The sequence below is a fragment of the Labrus bergylta genome, chromosome 4, assembly GCF_963930695.1.
Source record: "Labrus bergylta chromosome 4, fLabBer1.1, whole genome shotgun sequence".
Taxonomy (NCBI): domain Eukaryota; kingdom Metazoa; phylum Chordata; class Actinopteri; order Labriformes; family Labridae; genus Labrus; species Labrus bergylta.
In genome coordinates, this window is record NC_089198.1 from 26,725,698 (window position 1) to 26,744,324 (window position 18,627).

Consider the following 18,627-nt stretch of genomic DNA (forward strand, 5'->3'; position numbering starts at 1 on the left):
ATTAGGGAAGCTTACCTCCATCTGTAACTCTTTTATTTTACCCCTGTTGACTTGTGAAAGAAAACCCTACAAGAGTCTTTAATGTGTTTGTGATGGCCATAGGAGTTGTAGCAGAAGGAGGGGAACAGGACCCAATGGAAGAATATTGTTCAGTATCCCACCAATTCCCCAGATTAAGATTAGATTAAGATATTTTAACTCATTATTTTTAAGGGACTGCATGGGTATGGGTGAGATATTTAGGAGCATGTACCGCCTTTTAACTATTTGATTTTGGAATTACTCTGAATATTTTATTGAATATACAATAATGATAGATTGCAATCCCACCCAAACTGTATGGTTATTAACAGTTCATGACTTTCCATTGGTAAAGGCCGCCTCCCAAGAAACACTTTTAGTGGATAAGTATAGCTAAAAAAGCCCTCAGACAAATATAGTAGTAAAATATAGAAAAGTAAAATATATGGGGAAAGAACAACAAGTACTCCGAACTTGTTCTGGAACAGAATACAGAACTTGCGTAAAAGAAGGCCCACTTATATTGGTGGGCAGTGGTGGGTTGAGGTAATTTACCAAAAATGTTTTTTTCTTTTCTGATTCAAGAGTTGTTGGAAAAGCATCTCTGTTTTATTTGTACTCCTCAGCCCTTTTGTCTAAATATCATAAACAGGGCAGGTTTGATTTTCCATTGATTGTAAAAGTCTCAGTTATGACTTGCAGGTTGCAGAGTCAGAAGATGGAAAGGGGAAGAGGACGTTGAAGCCATCCTCATTAGAGTAAAGAGTTCAGTAGAAGTAGCAGAAAATACAAATGAAGAGAAATATCTTAGAATTATAATCAAGCAGCATAACATAAGTTTATTTTATTTTATTTTCCTAAAAACTTTCTTCAGCTTTATATGGCTGAAGGTTCAGTAAACTATTTCCCACCCCGGAGCAGAAGGGGGCGGTATGCGCTCAGAAGAATCTTACAAAGAAGAAGAAGAAGGAAAAAGGAATTATCATGCGAAAGTACTCATGATGGTAACTGGAGTCTTGTTTTTTTTATTTTACAGTTAGTCAATGTATTTTAAGATAACATTAAAGCCGAAGTGATTGCAAATATCCGCCTGTCCCTGCTGTGTCCAAATGTAGCTTAACTTTGACCTCTAATCTGTTAAAGAAGATAAAAGAATGGCTGAACTGTAGCTGTCACCGGTGTTAGCATGTAGCTCACTGTCAGCACAATGTGATAATTTGATGTGTTTAATGACAGGGCACCCAAGTGAAAGATGTCATCGTAAAACCAGACGCTCCCAACTCACTGCTGCTGGACAAACATGCAGACTACATCGCTGCCTACGGCTCCAAAAAGGACGACTATGTGAGTAAAGACAAACAATATTCTTATGTCTCTGTGATTGCAATGAGGTTCACAAATGACAAACAGTTTGTAAAATTTAAACTTTTAAACTTTAGCCTGAGTTGCATATATTCATGTATCAAACTGTATTGTCGGCTCATGTTTTTTTTGTATGGGTGGGATATGTATGTATATATGTGTTGTGTTGTGTGTTTGTATGTATATATGTGTTGTGTTGTGTGTTTGTATGTATATATGTGTTGTGTTGTGTGTTTGTATGTATATATGTGTTGTGTTGTGTGTTTGTATGTATATATGTGTTGTGTTGTGTGTTTGTATGTATATATGTGTTGTGTTGTGTGTTTTGTATGTATGCTGGCTGCTGGAACACCTACATTTCCCTGCTGGGATGAATAAAGTATATCTTATCTTATCTTATCTTATCTTATTATTTTAAAAGCAGACTGAACCGTTTATATATTTCTGGATTTCTATTACATGTATACAAAACTACAAATATTTGAGTGTGAATCAGAAATACATTTGTCTTATTTTTTAATTTGTGGATTTGTTTCACATTTATATAGAATGAAATGTATTTGTGCGTTGAAATACATTTGTGAATCCGTCTGTGTGCATTTCTGAATATTGAGACTGACTCATACTCATGTCCGTGGTTTGGTTCGACCAGTATTGTGTTGAGCAGCTTGACTTAAATCCTATTTAACAGCTTTGATGAGTAAGAAAAGCTGATGTAAGAATGCATTATCCCCCAACATCAGTATCTAACCTCACTGGAGTTCATGTAGCTGAAAGGTTTCAAATCCCTAAAGCGAGATGGAAACGCTGCCCTTTCACCCCGAGTACACCTAAGGAAAAAAAAAAACACAATTTATTCAATTTTTGTTTTTTTTCCCATTAATAATATTTTACTGCCACACACTAGTCTCAATTATTTTCTTGAGTTTGAGTAGATTTTGCATATCATTTGTCCACCAATAAGAAAGATTACGCAAAGCCTTTATGTACACCTTTATGCATCCTTCACAAACTTTTTAATTCTTTATAGAAAAGAAACTGGTAGTAAAAACCATCCACGAACTGTAGATTTAGCATGTCCTGCTCTCCTTTTAGAAAACGTCCTGATTGTGTTTTTGTTCAGGAATATACGCTGTCCGAGTACCTGAGGATGAGCGGCATCTACTGGGGTCTGACAGTGATGGACCTGATGGCGCAGCTGCCCCGGATGAACCGGCAGGAGATCATAGACTTCATCAAAGCCTGTCAGCATGAATGTGGAGGCGTCAGTGCTAGCATCGGACACGACCCCCACCTGCTTTACACCCTCAGCGCCGTTCAGGTGACTCCTTAGACCTGGGGCATTAGTTAATACTGTAGGACACTGCTTGGTGTGTCAGGGCCTTCATTACATAGCAGGCTCTGCCATCATTGTGTGATTGGGGTGTGTATGGGTGAATGTTACATGGAGTGGAAAACATTTTTTGAGTAGACTTAGGTCTAATTAGGTGCTATGGAAAACTCAAGTCCATTAAACAGTCAGCAGGACTTGACAAACTTCATTCTGTTTTCTCTTCATCGTCTGGGCTGTGAAATGTTGAAATTGTTGTTGAATTGTTACAAATACTTTCTGTGATTTAAGATTGATTAAATGCTATTTTATTTAAAATGGAAAGTATATTACAATCTATATAACGTTCTAACGTTGTTATAACGTGAGCCAGAAAGTCAAATATAAATATAGAATAAATGTTGGGCTTATTGGATTTATTTCAAAATTTGATCAAATCTGTTTTGACTATTTTGTCCCTTAACACCTGTGTGGTTGATCATTTTTATTAAGTAGCCTTTTTTTCAGTATTTAATTCTCTTAAAGGGCCTTTATGATTTAAAGATGTTGTCATTAAACTGATAGTGGAACTTCTAAATAAGTGCCTTTTTGGGTGAGCTCGATCACTCTTTAGCTCATACATTTAGGCTTATCTGGGCTTTTGAATTCTCGTCCTCAGATTCTGTGCTTGTACGACAGTGTGGATGAGATCGATGTGGACAAAGTGGTGGAATACATTAAAGGACTACAGCAGGAAGACGGTTCATTTGCAGGGGACAAATGGGGTGAGCAGTATTGACTTAAGACTAGATTTATTTAGATTGATGGCTGTACGTTTAGGCGAGTGAAGACTGAGTTATTGTGACTTAATTTCTGCATATGTTCATTCATACAAAAAAGATTAGAGTCTTGAAACATGCAAGCATGCAGTGACATCTGGTGATTAGAAATTTAGAGCAGCTCTTCAAGCCCAGGTATGGTATTTAAAAAAGAAAGGACTGATACACTTGAATTTAGCAAAAAATAGTTTTCATTTGAAATCAAAGGTTTACATGTAAATACTTTTCTTTAAACTGCTGTAAGCAAATGTTAATACTTTTGCACAGGCTGTGCAGAAAATAGTGATTTTTGGAATGTGTGTTGGATGATACATGTAGAAATATTCACACATCAATTATTTTTCTTTCCAATAATTATTTCAATAGTTCAGTTTGAAAAGTCAGCTGATACCAAGTGTGATGGGGATATCAGAAATAAAAGCTGCATTCTACTCACCCTGCAACAATGTCTTGTTATAAAAAAAAATGTTGTTTGTCCTGACAGGAGAAATAGATACAAGATTTTCCTTCTGTGCTGTCGCTACACTTGCATTACTGGTATGTTTATTATTGTGTCTCTACTCATACAGTCACATTCATAGTCTACACTCTATCATTTGATGATGACTTTGTCTTCATTCCCTCCAAAGGGCAAGATGGACACAATAAATGTTGACAAAGCTGTAGAGTTCGTCTTGTCCTGTATGAATTTTGATGGAGGTTTTGGCTGCAGACCGGGTTCAGAGTCTCATGCTGGTCAGGTGAGTGCACTAACATACTTATAAAATGACAATCCCTGTTGTATTTTGTCTTACTATTATTATTTCATACTATTTTATTTATTTCATGCTATTTTATCATGTGATGCCCATTTTATGTCTTCTGATGTAGAGCACCTTGAGCTGCAGTACTTGTATAAAAGGTGCTATACAAATAAAGTTTGTTATTATTATTACACTCATTTTTCATAACAATATTTTGTCCTTAAATTGAATATCAAATGAAAGAATTCAGGTGTTAAGTGTTCCACGTCAAAGCTATAAGGCGGTGTAAGGATGGAATCTGACTCATAACTGACACATAACTGTCGATCCCCTACACTGACAGATTCTCTCTCCTCAAGGTGCAGGTTATCACATTTACACTCCTCCTAAGCAGAGGCACCTGTAAGAATCCTTTTTCTCCAATTGCATGGTTTTCTCCCTTCTCTCTGTCAGATTTACTGTTGCACCGGTTTCCTGTCGCTCACTGGTCAGCTGCACCAGGTGAACGCTGACCTGCTGGGCTGGTGGCTCTGTGAGAGGCAGCTGCCGTCTGGAGGCCTCAATGGACGACCAGAGAAGGTTTGTGCTTTCACAGAAGTGAAACAATGACACTTATTTCAGCTGCTTAAAGTTTGAACTGCAGCAAATCTACTTGAACAATATAAAGTTCTGAAAACAGTTTTGACTGGCTCTTTGCTAACTGTGTCTGTCTGCTGTTTGCTGCTGAGCACTTTGTATTAATCTGCAATACTCTGTGCAATATTTCCACTGTACATTACTCTTCATTTCTAATACATATTTCTTATTTTATTCAAATTTCTATTCACTATTTCCTATATTATACTGTATAAGAGCACTGCCTGAGTTTCCCCCCAGTGATAAATCAAGTGTTCTGGTTCTGATCGGTACCTCAAAATGACAACAATCATTGACTAACTTGTCCAGTGAAATCCATGACTTTGTCACAATATCAACTATGCTTTGTTTGCCTCTGTCTCTCTCAGCTTCCAGATGTTTGCTACTCGTGGTGGGTTTTGGCGTCGCTGAAAATCATCGGCAGGATCCACTGGATCGACAAGGCAAAGCTGCGGATGTTTATTCTGGCCTGTCAGGATGAGGAGACAGGAGGTTTTGCTGACAGACCAGGAGACATGGTGAGCTGTCAAACACAGATAATTGCAGCACGCATAAAATCAAAGAGGAAACCTTTATTAACTGTTTTTTTTTCTGCAAATCCAGCTTCCTGATTTATCTTATGTAATTTTAACAGCATCTCACTGATCCTATCAACTGTCTCTCTCCTCATATCATCCAGTTGAAGGTATCAGGTTGAGACAGCCTTGCAGAAGCTAAGTAGGAAAAGATTAAGAAGTAGAAGTTGAGAGTGGATTTGACCATTTTCTAATTTATTTATTTATTAATTCATAGTTTCAAACATGTACCTAAAAAAATAAAGGTTATGCATTAAATATGCAAATGATATTTCTGGTTTACTATTTCCTAGTTTTACATGAACGTCAGAGATTATGAAGGAGTGAGACAGAACAAAGCAACAACCTCTGATGTTGAAAAATGAATCCAATGCCGGACTGCAGTTCCTCCATTGTCCACTTGGAGCTGTCCGCAAGATCAAAGGAATGCATATCAAGCCCATATTAAAATGCAATTTTTACAGCAGAAATAAACATGTTTATAGCCTGGTTAAAATTTTTAAAAAAAATTCAGTCAACAGCTAATTTCTCAATCGCTTAAAATTCTACAGAGGGGTGATTTTTTTTCCATATCCAAATACAAGCTGAGCTCAGAGAAATAAGCCGAGCCTATTTGGAGCATTCCCACTGTCAGCCCTTTCAACGTGCTGTTTCCACCGACTTCAGTGTAGTTACAGCGCTTGATTACAACCCAAGTTGGAATTTGTGTTTTACCCCGCTGCTCCCTTCTTCTCTGCAGGTTGATCCTTTCCACACTCTGTTTGGAGTAGCAGGTCTCTCTCTTCTTGGAGACGAACAGATAAAGCCGGTGAATCCTGTTCTGTGCATGCCTGAGGACGTCCTGCAGAGGGTCAACCTGCAGCCTGACCTCCTTAGCTAGCCCTGTGACAACCCCACGCAGTCACTGGCACAACACTGCTTTTCGTCAGCCACACATATAGTTCACTACTAAAGCTGGATGTTGGGAGCAGAGAGAGGACCACCACACATGTGTTAGTGTTAGCTGACAGACATATTGCTCTCCGTTCATTAAGGAAACTTAGAGTCCCATTGTTCTGATTCCTCTGAGCCTCCTCTTGTTTAAACCTTCAACCGAGCCCTTTGTCACAAAGGCGTCCTTGTTGGTTTTACTAGAAAACAATAGTTTAGAAGGAAGAGATGTTTCATCATTGCAAAAGCTTAGAAATCATTAAACAACTTCTCTCAACTTTTGGGAAAAAATGCAACTGTGCAGAAAAATATTGTGTTAATTATTTAACTGAGGTTTATCTTTCTCTCACTTATTACCTTTTAGTTTTCAACTAGGAAAGGAGGTTATCACTGTTATGAATTATAAGCCAGAGATGGAGACAGAGGAACAGATTGTCTCTTCATTCCCTTAGTGACAGGGAAAGGAATATTCTGTTTAACTCAACAGAAGAACAATGACACACATGCATGATCACATTTTCCGGCCTAAGACACTTGAGGGTTTGACAGTCATATGGCTATAAGACACCATCTCTTTGTCGTTTTAAATCAAAAGTACTTTCATATTTTGACGGTAAAAGTAGACGTTACACGAGACAAGTTGTTAGAACTGGATTCTAACAGGCCTCACAAATGGAGATGCAGTGCAGAACTTATTTTAAATCAAGCTTGAATACTTCACACAGGTAATGAAGTCAGTTTGAAGTACAAAGAAACTATTTGTTGGGGCCTGAATTAGAGGTAGGAGCAGACAAAGGATGCAATGTTTCTTGCATGAAATGCAGAGACACACAGGAACACATAGCAGCATTTCCGTCTGGTGCGATGAATATTTTACTCCTTATGCACAATCTCAGCTCCACTAACGTATCCATGTTAGTCAGTCCAGTGTTGTGATGTAGCTGTGGGCAGAGGGGTTTGGTCTGCCCCTCTACTGAGTGTCAAATAATGAAACCTTTCCAGTCTTAAATGTCCGACCAGTTTTGTAAAGTCTTTTTTTTTCTGTCAGAACTAACTGCTGAATTCAACTTTTATCTTTCCTTAGCTGACTTTTCAGTGCTCACATTGTTGCCGAAGAGGAATTTATAAATCACATGTTGAATCTATGAGCTCTCAATTTGTACAAAGGTTCAGCGGTAGATAACTGAGAAATTCATTAATTCACCTTTTTTAATGTCAAATGAAGGCAGTCATCACTTCTAGCTCAAAGCCTGTATTGTGATCAAAGAGCTCAAGCTGCTTTAAGTTGGTCAACTTGTAACATTAAAAGGTCTTGTCTTTGTGTTTTGGGAGCAGCTCTATTCCAGAAAGATACCCAATGTTGCAAACCTGTTGGTGTATAAAAATGTAACTTATTTGTTTTTTTGCCTGGCAATAAATGTTTCTCTTCTACTGTCAATCAATTCAGTATTCACTCTAAATCAGCAATAAGAGAAAGGAACGTAAACAATCAAGCTGTCAGGATTTCTTTAGAAGTATTGTTCTTTTTTGTCAAAGGCATTATCGCAAAAATTAAAACCAGCCTGAGAAATTCAAGCTGAACTTATTGGTTTTAATGTATCTTGGACTGATCTGTTAACAGGACAAGATTTTTTTTTTTACAAAATCAGAGAAAATAAACATGTCACTGGGGCTCATGGACATTAATACAATGCTAATAACTAATAACACTGATTACAAACTTCTTTGGCTGATGATCTGTCTGCAACATGGAAAGAAAACACTGAGTTGGGAATCTGTTGTTTTTAATAGCTGAGTTCTTCACACACACAGAATGGAAGTCAGATAAAGACAATTTACAAGTTTATTAATTTAAGACAATTGCTTACCCGTATAGGAAATCATAAGAGTATATCTTATCTCAATTATATATCTATATATAAATGAAACGAGTCTTTGTTGCTGTTCAAAGGAATACCAGTAGATGGAGACCTTACCATTCAAAATCACATTTTTGTTGCTGCTGACTTCATGCATCCTATCTCAGCAAACATACATCTCTCTCTCTCTCTCTATTTATATATATATATATATATATGTACACAGGTTTTTTATTATTGTTTTCCCTCATCTTAAATGTCTTTCTTTGTTGGTGTTTTCATTCATTTTCTGTAAAGCACTTGGTGAAGCGGTTTCAAACCTACTGTCTCTCACCCCGACAGGCCAAAGCAAACGTGTCCATATTCATCAATTCTTTACTCTTTTTAAAGACCACATTTCACCCCATTTACTGTACCATAGGAGGCTCCAGTGGAATGGTCATAGTCAGTATCCAGGTAAGGTGACACAAGATCATTTCTAATTTGGCTAAACTGATGGAGATAATATGAATGAGCAAAAACAGAATCAGCACCAGATGAATAAAGAGCCAATGTGAAAGACATGCTACAAGATAAAAAGCTGTATTTTACAGCTATAGCGTTTCTCTCCCTAAACAAGTGTAAGAAAAAGTGACCATTGCAGCCTACAAGGAGTTGGAGGGGGATTGTCATGTTAGGCTGTATTAGTTTAACTAGGACTTGGAAGCTTACACTGCCGTCCCTCGACCACCACTAGGGAAGTCTGATCACAACCTGCTCCTTCTTAACCCAAAGTACAAGCCACAGATTCAGAGGCACCTTCACAAAGTGGTCTCCTGAGGCAGTGGAGACACTAAGAGAGTGTTTTGAGTGGACTGACTGGAGCACCCTGCAAGAGCCACACGGTGAGGACATTGAGGGGGTCTCACACACTGCACAACTGACTACATGAACTTCTGTATGGATGTTGTAGTTCCCACAAAAACTGTGCGCTGCTTCCCGAACAACGAGCCCTGGATTAATGTCGAGGGCATTCAAGGAAGGAGAGCAGGCAGAGCTGAAGCGCGTGCAGGGGGAACTCAAGGTCCGGCTCAGAGAGGCAAAGGAGGAGTACAGAAGGAAGGTGGAGAAGAAGCTGCAGAACAACAACACGAGAGAGGTCTGGGAGGGCGTGAAAACCATCACAGGCTGCAAGAAGAAAGGTAACAACACAGAAGATGGGGACCCTCAACCTGTTTTTTTAACAGCTTTGACCAGCAGGCCACTGCAGCTAGTGTCTGCCCCCCCCGCAGCACCTCTCTTCACACCCCCACCTCCTCTGACGACTCTAACCCCCCAAACACCTCTTCCATCCCAGATACACCGATTAAGTTGGCACTACTTCATGTGAGATCACTCAAATCAGAAGAATTCCTTTGTTGCTGTTCAAAGGAATACCAGTAGATGGAGACCTTACCATTCAAAATCACATTTTTGTTGCTGCTGACTTCATGCATCCTATCTCAGAAAAACATACATCTCTCTCTCTCTCTCTCTATTTATATATATATATGTACACAGGTTTTTTATTATTGTTTTCCCTCATCTTAAATGTCTTTCTTTGTTGGTGTTTTCATTCATTTTCTGTAAAGCACTTGGTGAAGCGGTTTCAAACGTACTATATAAATAAACTGGACTTGACTAAATGTGTCTCTGTTGCTGTTCAAAGGAATACTAGTAGATGGAGACCATTCAAAATCATTTTTTTGTTGCTGCTGACTTCACGCATCCTATGTCAGCAAACATACAGTTTAAAGAACTGTCCTCATGAAGAGCTCATTGTGATTTCAATGAAGCTCAAATGGAATCGCAAGTGTCTGAAATGAGTTTCTCTTTATATCTTTATATCTCTTTATATCTTATTTCAAGATGATGGTTGAACTTTGATGTTTTCCTGCGTTTGATTGGTGGAGGTCTCATGTCAGGACTAAGGCCTATTGGACGATCGGGACACCTTTTTTAAAAACTTTTTTTTTTTTTATGGGAGTTAATGAGGACGATGAACAGGACTGTCTGGACTAGCTGCATTAATATTGTAAGTAAGCTTTTTCACTTTTAAGTGAGCTACTTCTGTTTTGCTGTTAGCTGTGTGGACAAAGGCTTCCTAGAATGTAGGCTAACTGCTAGCAGGCTAGCTTCATGTAGCCTATGGCTGTTTCCGTAGAAACTGAAAAGGAGTTATTTTCAATGAATGCTGAGGTTATTTGCATTTGTTCACAGCTCAAGTGTTTGTTTTAGTATACAAATGTTTTTTGTGGCAACGTTGACTGTAATTCTTGGCGTTTTTGTCAAATAGTACAAATTGAAAAGATAAATTTATTGTCGACGTTGCCAATTTCGCCGGGGCGGCCGTGGCTGGGTAGGTAGGGCGCTCGACCCTCAACATCAAGGTTGAGAGATCGACAGCCGTAGTGTCCCTCAGCAAGACACCTCACTCGGCACTGCGTGATTTTTTATTTGTTTTTGCTTTTATCATTCATATATTGACAATCTTTTCCGCATGTTTCTTTTTTTTTTTTTTTTAATATATTTTGCCTTTAATTCATGTTGTGATATTTAGGATTTTCTTATCGATTGCCGATGTGCATGTTTTTACAATGAGTTCACTTTGTGCCTTGGTGCGTGTGAGTGATGACAGATTAGCTGCTCATGTGCAGCTTTCTTTTATTTCATTGACACTTTTTCTGCTCAATGAGGAGCAAGAGCAGAGCCGCGATGTCCAATCAGCGGCCAAGGGGAGGGTGAACACAGAGACGCCGAGACAGAGAGCCAGCCAGTCGACACCGAAGAGAGAGTGTTACGACGCGCAATACACGCAGCGGCAGAGTGAGGAGCTCCGCAAGCCGCGTAAGTAGCCTATCCCTTTGGGACAGTAGTAACACTCTGCTTTTAGGAGTACGGCGTTGCTGTGTGTGTAGGCACAATACTGCCGGTATTTTCTTGTTTCGGCAGTGCCCGTCCTGCAGCGTGTGTACGTGTCGAGCCACTAGAGGAGACTCTGCGAGGGAAGCAGCAGGCGATCGGGACAATTCCCTCACTCTTTTAGTTTGTTGGAACTGACTGAGTGACTTTTAGGCTCATACGTTTTAAGTGCTGCACTTTTAACTCTCCCATGTTTTATCTGACTTGTATTCCTCTCTTTTAGCATAGACGTTTTGTTTTGGGACAGCTTTATTCTTTCATTTCTTTTCAAGTGGGGTTTAATGTGATGCAATGTAACTATCAATAAATGTGTGTCGCACCAGCACATCATTGTTTTACATCTTTTTGACTAGGCCTACTGTCTCTCACCCCGACAGGCCAAAGCAAACGTGTCCATATTCATCAATTCTTTACTCTTTTTAAAGACCACATTTCACCCCATTTACTGTACCATAGGAGGCTCCAGTGGAATGGTCATAGTCAGTATCCAGGTAAGGTGACACAAGATCATTTCTAATTTGGCTAAACTGATGGAGATAATATGAATGAGCAAAAACAGAATCAGCACCAGATGAATAAAGAGCCAATGTGAAAGACATGCTACAAGATAAAAAGCTGTATTTTACAGCTATAGCGTTTCTCTCCCTAAACAAGTGTAAGAAAAAGTGACCATTGCAGCCTACAAGGAGTTGGAGGGGGATTGTCATGTTAGGCTGTATTAGTTTAACTAGGACTTGGAAGCTTACACTGCCGTCCCTCGACCACCACTAGGGAAGTCTGATCACAACCTGCTCCTTCTTAACCCAAAGTACAAGCCACAGATTCAGAGGCACCTTCACAAAGTGGTCTCCTGAGGCAGTGGAGACACTAAGAGAGTGTTTTGAGTGGACTGACTGGAGCACCCTGCAAGAGCCACACGGTGAGGACATTGAGGGGGTCTCACACACTGCACAACTGACTACATGAACTTCTGTATGGATGTTGTAGTTCCCACAAAAACTGTGCGCTGCTTCCCGAACAACGAGCCCTGGATTAATGTCGAGGGCATTCAAGGAAGGAGAGCAGGCAGAGCTGAAGCGCGTGCAGGGGGAACTCAAGGTCCGGCTCAGAGAGGCAAAGGAGGAGTACAGAAGGAAGGTGGAGAAGAAGCTGCAGAACAACAACACGAGAGAGGTCTGGGAGGGCGTGAAAACCATCACAGGCTGCAAGAAGAAAGGTAACAACACAGAAGATGGGGACCCTGTGAGAGCAAACCAGCTCAACCTGTTTTTTTAACAGCTTTGACCAGCAGGCCACTGCAGCTAGTGTCTGCCCCCCCCCAGCACCTCTCTTCACACCCCCACCTCCCCTGACGACTCTAACCCCCCAAACACCTCTTCCATCCCAGATACACCGATTAAGTTGGCACTACTTCATGTGAGATCACTCAAATCAGAAGAATTCCTTTGTTGCTGTTCAAAGGAATACCAGTAGATGGAGACCTTACCATTCAAAATCACATTTTTGTTGCTGCTGACTTCATGCATCCTATCTCAGCAAACATACATTTCTCTCTCTCTCTCTCTCTATATTTATATATATATATGTACACAGGTTTTTTATTATTGTTTTCCCTCATCTTAAATGTCTTTCTTTGTTGGTGTTTTCATTCATTTTCTGTAAAGCACTTGGTGAAGCGGTTTCAAACGTACTATATAAATAAACTGGACTTGACTAAATGTGTCTCTGTTGCTGTTCAAAGGAATACTAGTAGATGGAGACCATTCAAAATCATTTTTTTGTTGCTGCTGACTTCACGCATCCTATGTCAGCAAACATACAGTTTAAAGAACTGTCCTCATGAAGAGCTCATTGTGATTTCAATGAAGCTCAAATGGAATCGCAAGTGTCTGAAATGAGTTTCTCTTTATATCTTTATATCTCTTTATATCTTATTTCAAGATGATGGTTGAACTTTGATGTTTTCCTGCGTTTGATTGGTGGAGGTCTCATGTCAGGACTAAGGCCTATTGGACGATCGGGACACCTTTTTTAAAAACTTTTTTTTTTTTTATGGGAGTTAATGAGGACGATGAACAGGACTGTCTGGACTAGCTGCATTAATATTGTAAGTAAGCTTTTTCACTTTTAAGTGAGCTACTTCTGTTTTGCTGTTAGCTGTGTGGACAAAGGCTTCCTAGAATGTAGGCTAACTGCTAGCAGGCTAGCTTCATGTAGCCTATGGCTGTTTCCGTAGAAACTGAAAAGGAGTTATTTTCAATGAATGCTGAGGTTATTTGCATTTGTTCACAGCTCAAGTGTTTGTTTTAGTATACAAATGTTTTTTGTGGCAACGTTGACTGTAATTCTTGGCGTTTTTGTCAAATAGTACAAATTGAAAAGATAAATTTATTGTCGACGTTGCCAATTTCGCCGGGGCGGCCGTGGCTGGGTAGGTAGGGCGCTCGACCCTCAACATCAAGGTTGAGAGATCGACAGCCGTAGTGTCCCTCAGCAAGACACCTCACTCGGCACTGCGTGATTTTTTATTTGTTTTTGCTTTTATCATTCATATATTGACAATCTTTTCCGCATGTTTCTTTTTTTTTTTTTTTTAATATATTTTGCCTTTAATTCATGTTGTGATATTTAGGATTTTCTTATCGATTGCCGATGTGCATGTTTTTACAATGAGTTCACTTTGTGCCTTGGTGCGTGTGAGTGATGACAGATTAGCTGCTCATGTGCAGCTTTCTTTTATTTCATTGACACTTTTTCTGCTCAATGAGGAGCAAGAGCAGAGCCGCGATGTCCAATCAGCGGCCAAGGGGAGGGTGAACACAGAGACGCCGAGACAGAGAGCCAGCCAGTCGACACCGAAGAGAGAGTGTTACGACGCGCAATACACGCAGCGGCAGAGTGAGGAGCTCCGCAAGCCGCGTAAGTAGCCTATCCCTTTGGGACAGTAGTAACACTCTGCTTTTAGGAGTACGGCGTTGCTGTGTGTGTAGGCACAATACTGCCGGTATTTTCTTGTTTCGGCAGTGCCCGTCCTGCAGCGTGTGTACGTGTCGAGCCACTAGAGGAGACTCTGCGAGGGAAGCAGCAGGCGATCGGGACAATTCCCTCACTCTTTTAGTTTGTTGGAACTGACTGAGTGACTTTTAGGCTCATACGTTTTAAGTGCTGCACTTTTAACTCTCCCATGTTTTATCTGACTTGTATTCCTCTCTTTTAGCATAGACGTTTTGTTTTGGGACAGCTTTATTCTTTCATTTCTTTTCAAGTGGGGTTTAATGTGATGCAATGTAACTATCAATAAATGTGTGTCGCACCAGCACATCATTGTTTTACATCTTTTTGACTAGGCCTACTGTCTCTCACCCCGACAGGCCAAAGCAAACGTGTCCATATTCATCAATTCTTTACTCTTTTTAAAGACCACATTTCACCCCATTTACTGTACCATAGGAGGCTCCAGTGGAATGGTCATAGTCAGTATCCAGGTAAGGTGACACAAGATCATTTCTAATTTGGCTAAACTGATGGAGATAATATGAATGAGCAAAAACAGAATCAGCACCAGATGAATAAAGAGCCAATGTGAAAGACATGCTACAAGATAAAAAGCTGTATTTTACAGCTATAGCGTTTCTCTCCCTAAACAAGTGTAAGAAAAAGTGACCATTGCAGCCTACAAGGAGTTGGAGGGGGATTGTCATGTTAGGCTGTATTAGTTTAACTAGGACTTGGAAGCTTACACTGCCGTCCCTCGACCACCACTAGGGAAGTCTGATCACAACCTGCTCCTTCTTAACCCAAAGTACAAGCCACAGATTCAGAGGCACCTTCACAAAGTGGTCTCCTGAGGCAGTGGAGACACTAAGAGAGTGTTTTGAGTGGACTGACTGGAGCACCCTGCAAGAGCCACACGGTGAGGACATTGAGGGGGTCTCACACACTGCACAACTGACTACATGAACTTCTGTATGGATGTTGTAGTTCCCACAAAAACTGTGCGCTGCTTCCCGAACAACGAGCCCTGGATTAATGTCGAGGGCATTCAAGGAAGGAGAGCAGGCAGAGCTGAAGCGCGTGCAGGGGGAACTCAAGGTCCGGCTCAGAGAGGCAAAGGAGGAGTACAGAAGGAAGGTGGAGAAGAAGCTGCAGAACAACAACACGAGAGAGGTCTGGGAGGGCGTGAAAACCATCACAGGCTGCAAGAAGAAAGGTAACAACACAGAAGATGGGGACCCTGTGAGAGCAAACCAGCTCAACCTGTTTTTTTAACAGCTTTGACCAGCAGGCCACTGCAGCTAGTGTCTGCCCCCCCCCAGCACCTCTCTTCACACCCCCACCTCCCCTGACGACTCTAACCCCCCAAACACCTCTTCCATCCCAGATACACCGATTAAGTTGGCACTACTTCATGTGAGATCACTCAAATCAGAAGAATTCCTTTGTTGCTGTTCAAAGGAATACCAGTAGATGGAGACCTTACCATTCAAAATCACATTTTTGTTGCTGCTGACTTCATGCATCCTATCTCAGCAAACATACATTTCTCTCTCTCTCTCTCTCTATATTTATATATATATATGTACACAGGTTTTTTATTATTGTTTTCCCTCATCTTAAATGTCTTTCTTTGTTGGTGTTTTCATTCATTTTCTGTAAAGCACTTGGTGAAGCGGTTTCAAACGTACTATATAAATAAACTGGACTTGACTAAATGTGTCTCTGTTGCTGTTCAAAGGAATACCAGTAGATGGAGACCTTACCATTCAAAATCATTTTTTTGTTGCTGCTGACTTCACGCATCCTATGTCAGCAAACATACAGTTTAAAGAACTGTCCTCATGAAGAGCTCATTGTGATTTCAATGAAGCTCAAATGGAATCGCAAGTGTCTGAAATGAGTTTCTCTTTATATCTTTATATCTCTTTATATCTTATTTCAAGATGATGGTTGAACTTGGATGTTTTCCTGCGTTTGATTGGTGGAGGTCTCATGTCAGGACTAAGGCCTATTGGACGATCGGGACACCTTTTTTAAAAACTTTTTTTTTTTTATGGGAGTTAATGAGGACGATGAACAGGACTGTCTGGACTAGCTGCATTAATATTGTAAGTAAGCTTTTTCACTTTTAAGTGAGCTACTTCTGTTTTGCTGTTAGCTGTGTGGACAAAGGCTTCCTAGAATGTAGGCTAACTGCTAGCAGGCTAGCTTCATGTAGCCTATGGCTGTTTCCGTAGAAACTGAAAAGGAGTTATTTTCAATGAATGCTGAGGTTATTTGCATTTGTTCACAGCTCAAGTGTTTGTTTTAGTTTACAAATGCTTTTTGTGGCAACGTTGACTGTAATTCTTGGCGTTTTTGTCAAATAGTACAAATTGAAAAGATAAATTTATTGTCGACGTTGCCAATTTCGCCGGGGCGGCCGTGGCTGGGTAGGTAGGGCGCTCGACTCTCAACATCAAGGTTGAGAGATCGACAGCCGTAGTGTCCCTCAGCAAGACACCTCACTCGGCACTGCGTGATTTTTTATTTGTTTTTGCTTTTATCATTCATATATTGACAATCTTTTCCGCATGTTTCTTTTTTTTTTTTTTTTAATATATTTTGCCTTTAATTCATGTTGTGATATTTAGGATTTTCTTATCGATTGCCGATGTGCATGTTTTTACAATGAGTTCACTTTGTGCCTTGGTGCGTGTGAGTGATGACAGATTAGCTGCTCATGTGCAGCTTTCTTTTATTTCATTGACACTTTTTCTGCTCAATGAGGAGCAAGAGCAGAGCCGCGATGTCCAATCAGCGGCCAAGGGGAGGGTGAACACAGAGACGCCGAGACAGAGAGCCAGCCAGTCGACACCGAAGAGAGAGTGTTACGACGCGCAATACACGCAGCGGCAGAGTGAGGAGCTCCGCAAGCCGCGTAAGTAGCCTATCCCTTTGGGACAGTAGTAACACTCTGCTTTTAGGAGTACGGCGTTGCTGTGTGTGTAGGCACAATACTGCCGGTATTTTCTTGTTTCGGCAGTGCCCGTCCTGCAGCGTGTGTACGTGTCGAGCCACTAGAGGAGACTCTGCGAGGGAAGCAGCAGGCGATCGGGACAATTCCCTCACTCTTTTAGTTTGTTGGAACTGACTGAGTGACTTTTAGGCTCATACGTTTTAAGTGCTGCACTTTTAACTCTCCCATGTTTTATCTGACTTGTATTCCTCTCTTTTAGCATAGACGTTTTGTTTTGGGACAGCTTTATTCTTTCATTTCTTTTCAAGTGGGGTTTAATGTGATGCAATGTGACTATCAATAAATGTGTGTCGCACCAGCACATCATTGTTTTACATCTTTTTGACTAGGCCTACTGTCTCTCACCCCGACAGGCCAAAGCAAACGTGTCCATATTCATCAATTCTTTACTCTTTTTAAAGACCACATTTCACCCCATTTACTGTACCATAGGAGGCTCCAGTGGAATGGTCATAGTCAGTATCCAGGTAAGGTGACACAAGATCATTTCTAATTTGGCTAAACTGATGGAGATAATATGAATGAGCAAAAACAGAATCAGCACCAGATGAATAAAGAGCCAATGTGAAAGACATGCTACAAGATAAAAAGCTGTATTTTACAGCTATAGCGTTTCTCTCCCTAAACAAGTGTAAGAAAAAGTGACCATTGCAGCCTACAAGGAGTTGGAGGGGGATTGTCATGTTAGGCTGTATTAGTTTAACTAGGACTTGGAAGCTTACACTGCCGTCCCTCGACCACCACTAGGGAAGTCTGATCACAACCTGCTCCTTCTTAACCCAAAGTACAAGCCACAGATTCAGAGGCACCTTCACAAAGTGGTCTCCTGAGGCAGTGGAGACACTAAGAGAGTGTTTTGAGTGGACTGACTGGAGCACCCTGCAAGAGCCACACGGTGAGGACATTGAGGGGGTCTCACACACTGCACAACTGACTACATGAACTTCTGTATGGATGTTGTAGTTCCCACAAAAACTGTGCGCTGCTTCCCGAACAACGAGCCCTGGATTAATGTCGAGGGCATTCAAGGAAGGAGAGCAGGCAGAGCTGAAGCGCGTGCAGGGGGAACTCAAGGTCCGGCTCAGAGAGGCAAAGGAGGAGTACAGAAGGAAGGTGGAGAAGAAGCTGCAGAACAACAACACGAGAGAGGTCTGGGAGGGCGTGAAAACCATCACAGGCTGCAAGAAGAAAGGTAACAACACAGAAGATGGGGACCCTGTGAGAGCAAACCAGCTCAACCTGTTTTTTTAACAGCTTTGACCAGCAGGCCACTGCAGCTAGTGTCTGCCCCCCCCCAGCACCTCTCTTCACACCCCCACCTCCCCTGACGACTCTAACCCCCCAAACACCTCTTCCATCCCAGATACACCGATTAAGTTGGCACTACTTCATGTGAG

At 40.8% G+C, this 18,627-nt stretch overlaps 1 protein-coding gene and 3 long non-coding RNA genes across 4 annotated transcripts; all 4 read left to right on the forward strand.

Moving 5' to 3' along the window:
* The first annotated feature begins 963 nt into the window (after positions 1-963).
* Positions 964-7,853, forward strand: rabggtb (Rab geranylgeranyltransferase subunit beta). The gene is made up of 9 exons (XM_020656274.3): positions 964-1,025; positions 1,258-1,365; positions 2,507-2,704; positions 3,372-3,477; positions 4,016-4,068; positions 4,161-4,271; positions 4,728-4,853; positions 5,279-5,428; positions 6,225-7,853. Exons 1-9 carry the CDS (start codon positions 1,020-1,022, stop codon positions 6,363-6,365), a joined length of 999 nt encoding a protein of 332 aa, XP_020511930.1. The 5' UTR covers positions 964-1,019; the 3' UTR covers positions 6,366-7,853.
* Positions 7,854-10,089: 2,236 nt separating this feature from the next.
* On the forward strand, positions 10,090-11,542 carry LOC136178894 (uncharacterized). The gene is made up of 2 exons (XR_010666197.1): positions 10,090-10,327; positions 10,989-11,542. It is a non-coding gene; the product is annotated as an uncharacterized lncRNA (long non-coding RNA).
* A 1,541-nt stretch (positions 11,543-13,083) lies between these two features.
* On the forward strand, positions 13,084-14,536 carry LOC136178895 (uncharacterized). The gene is made up of 2 exons (XR_010666198.1): positions 13,084-13,321; positions 13,983-14,536. It is a non-coding gene; the product is annotated as an uncharacterized lncRNA (long non-coding RNA).
* Positions 14,537-16,132: 1,596 nt separating this feature from the next.
* On the forward strand, positions 16,133-17,531 carry LOC136178896 (uncharacterized). The gene is made up of 2 exons (XR_010666199.1): positions 16,133-16,319; positions 16,981-17,531. It is a non-coding gene; the product is annotated as an uncharacterized lncRNA (long non-coding RNA).
* Positions 17,532-18,627: the final 1,096 nt, after the last annotated feature.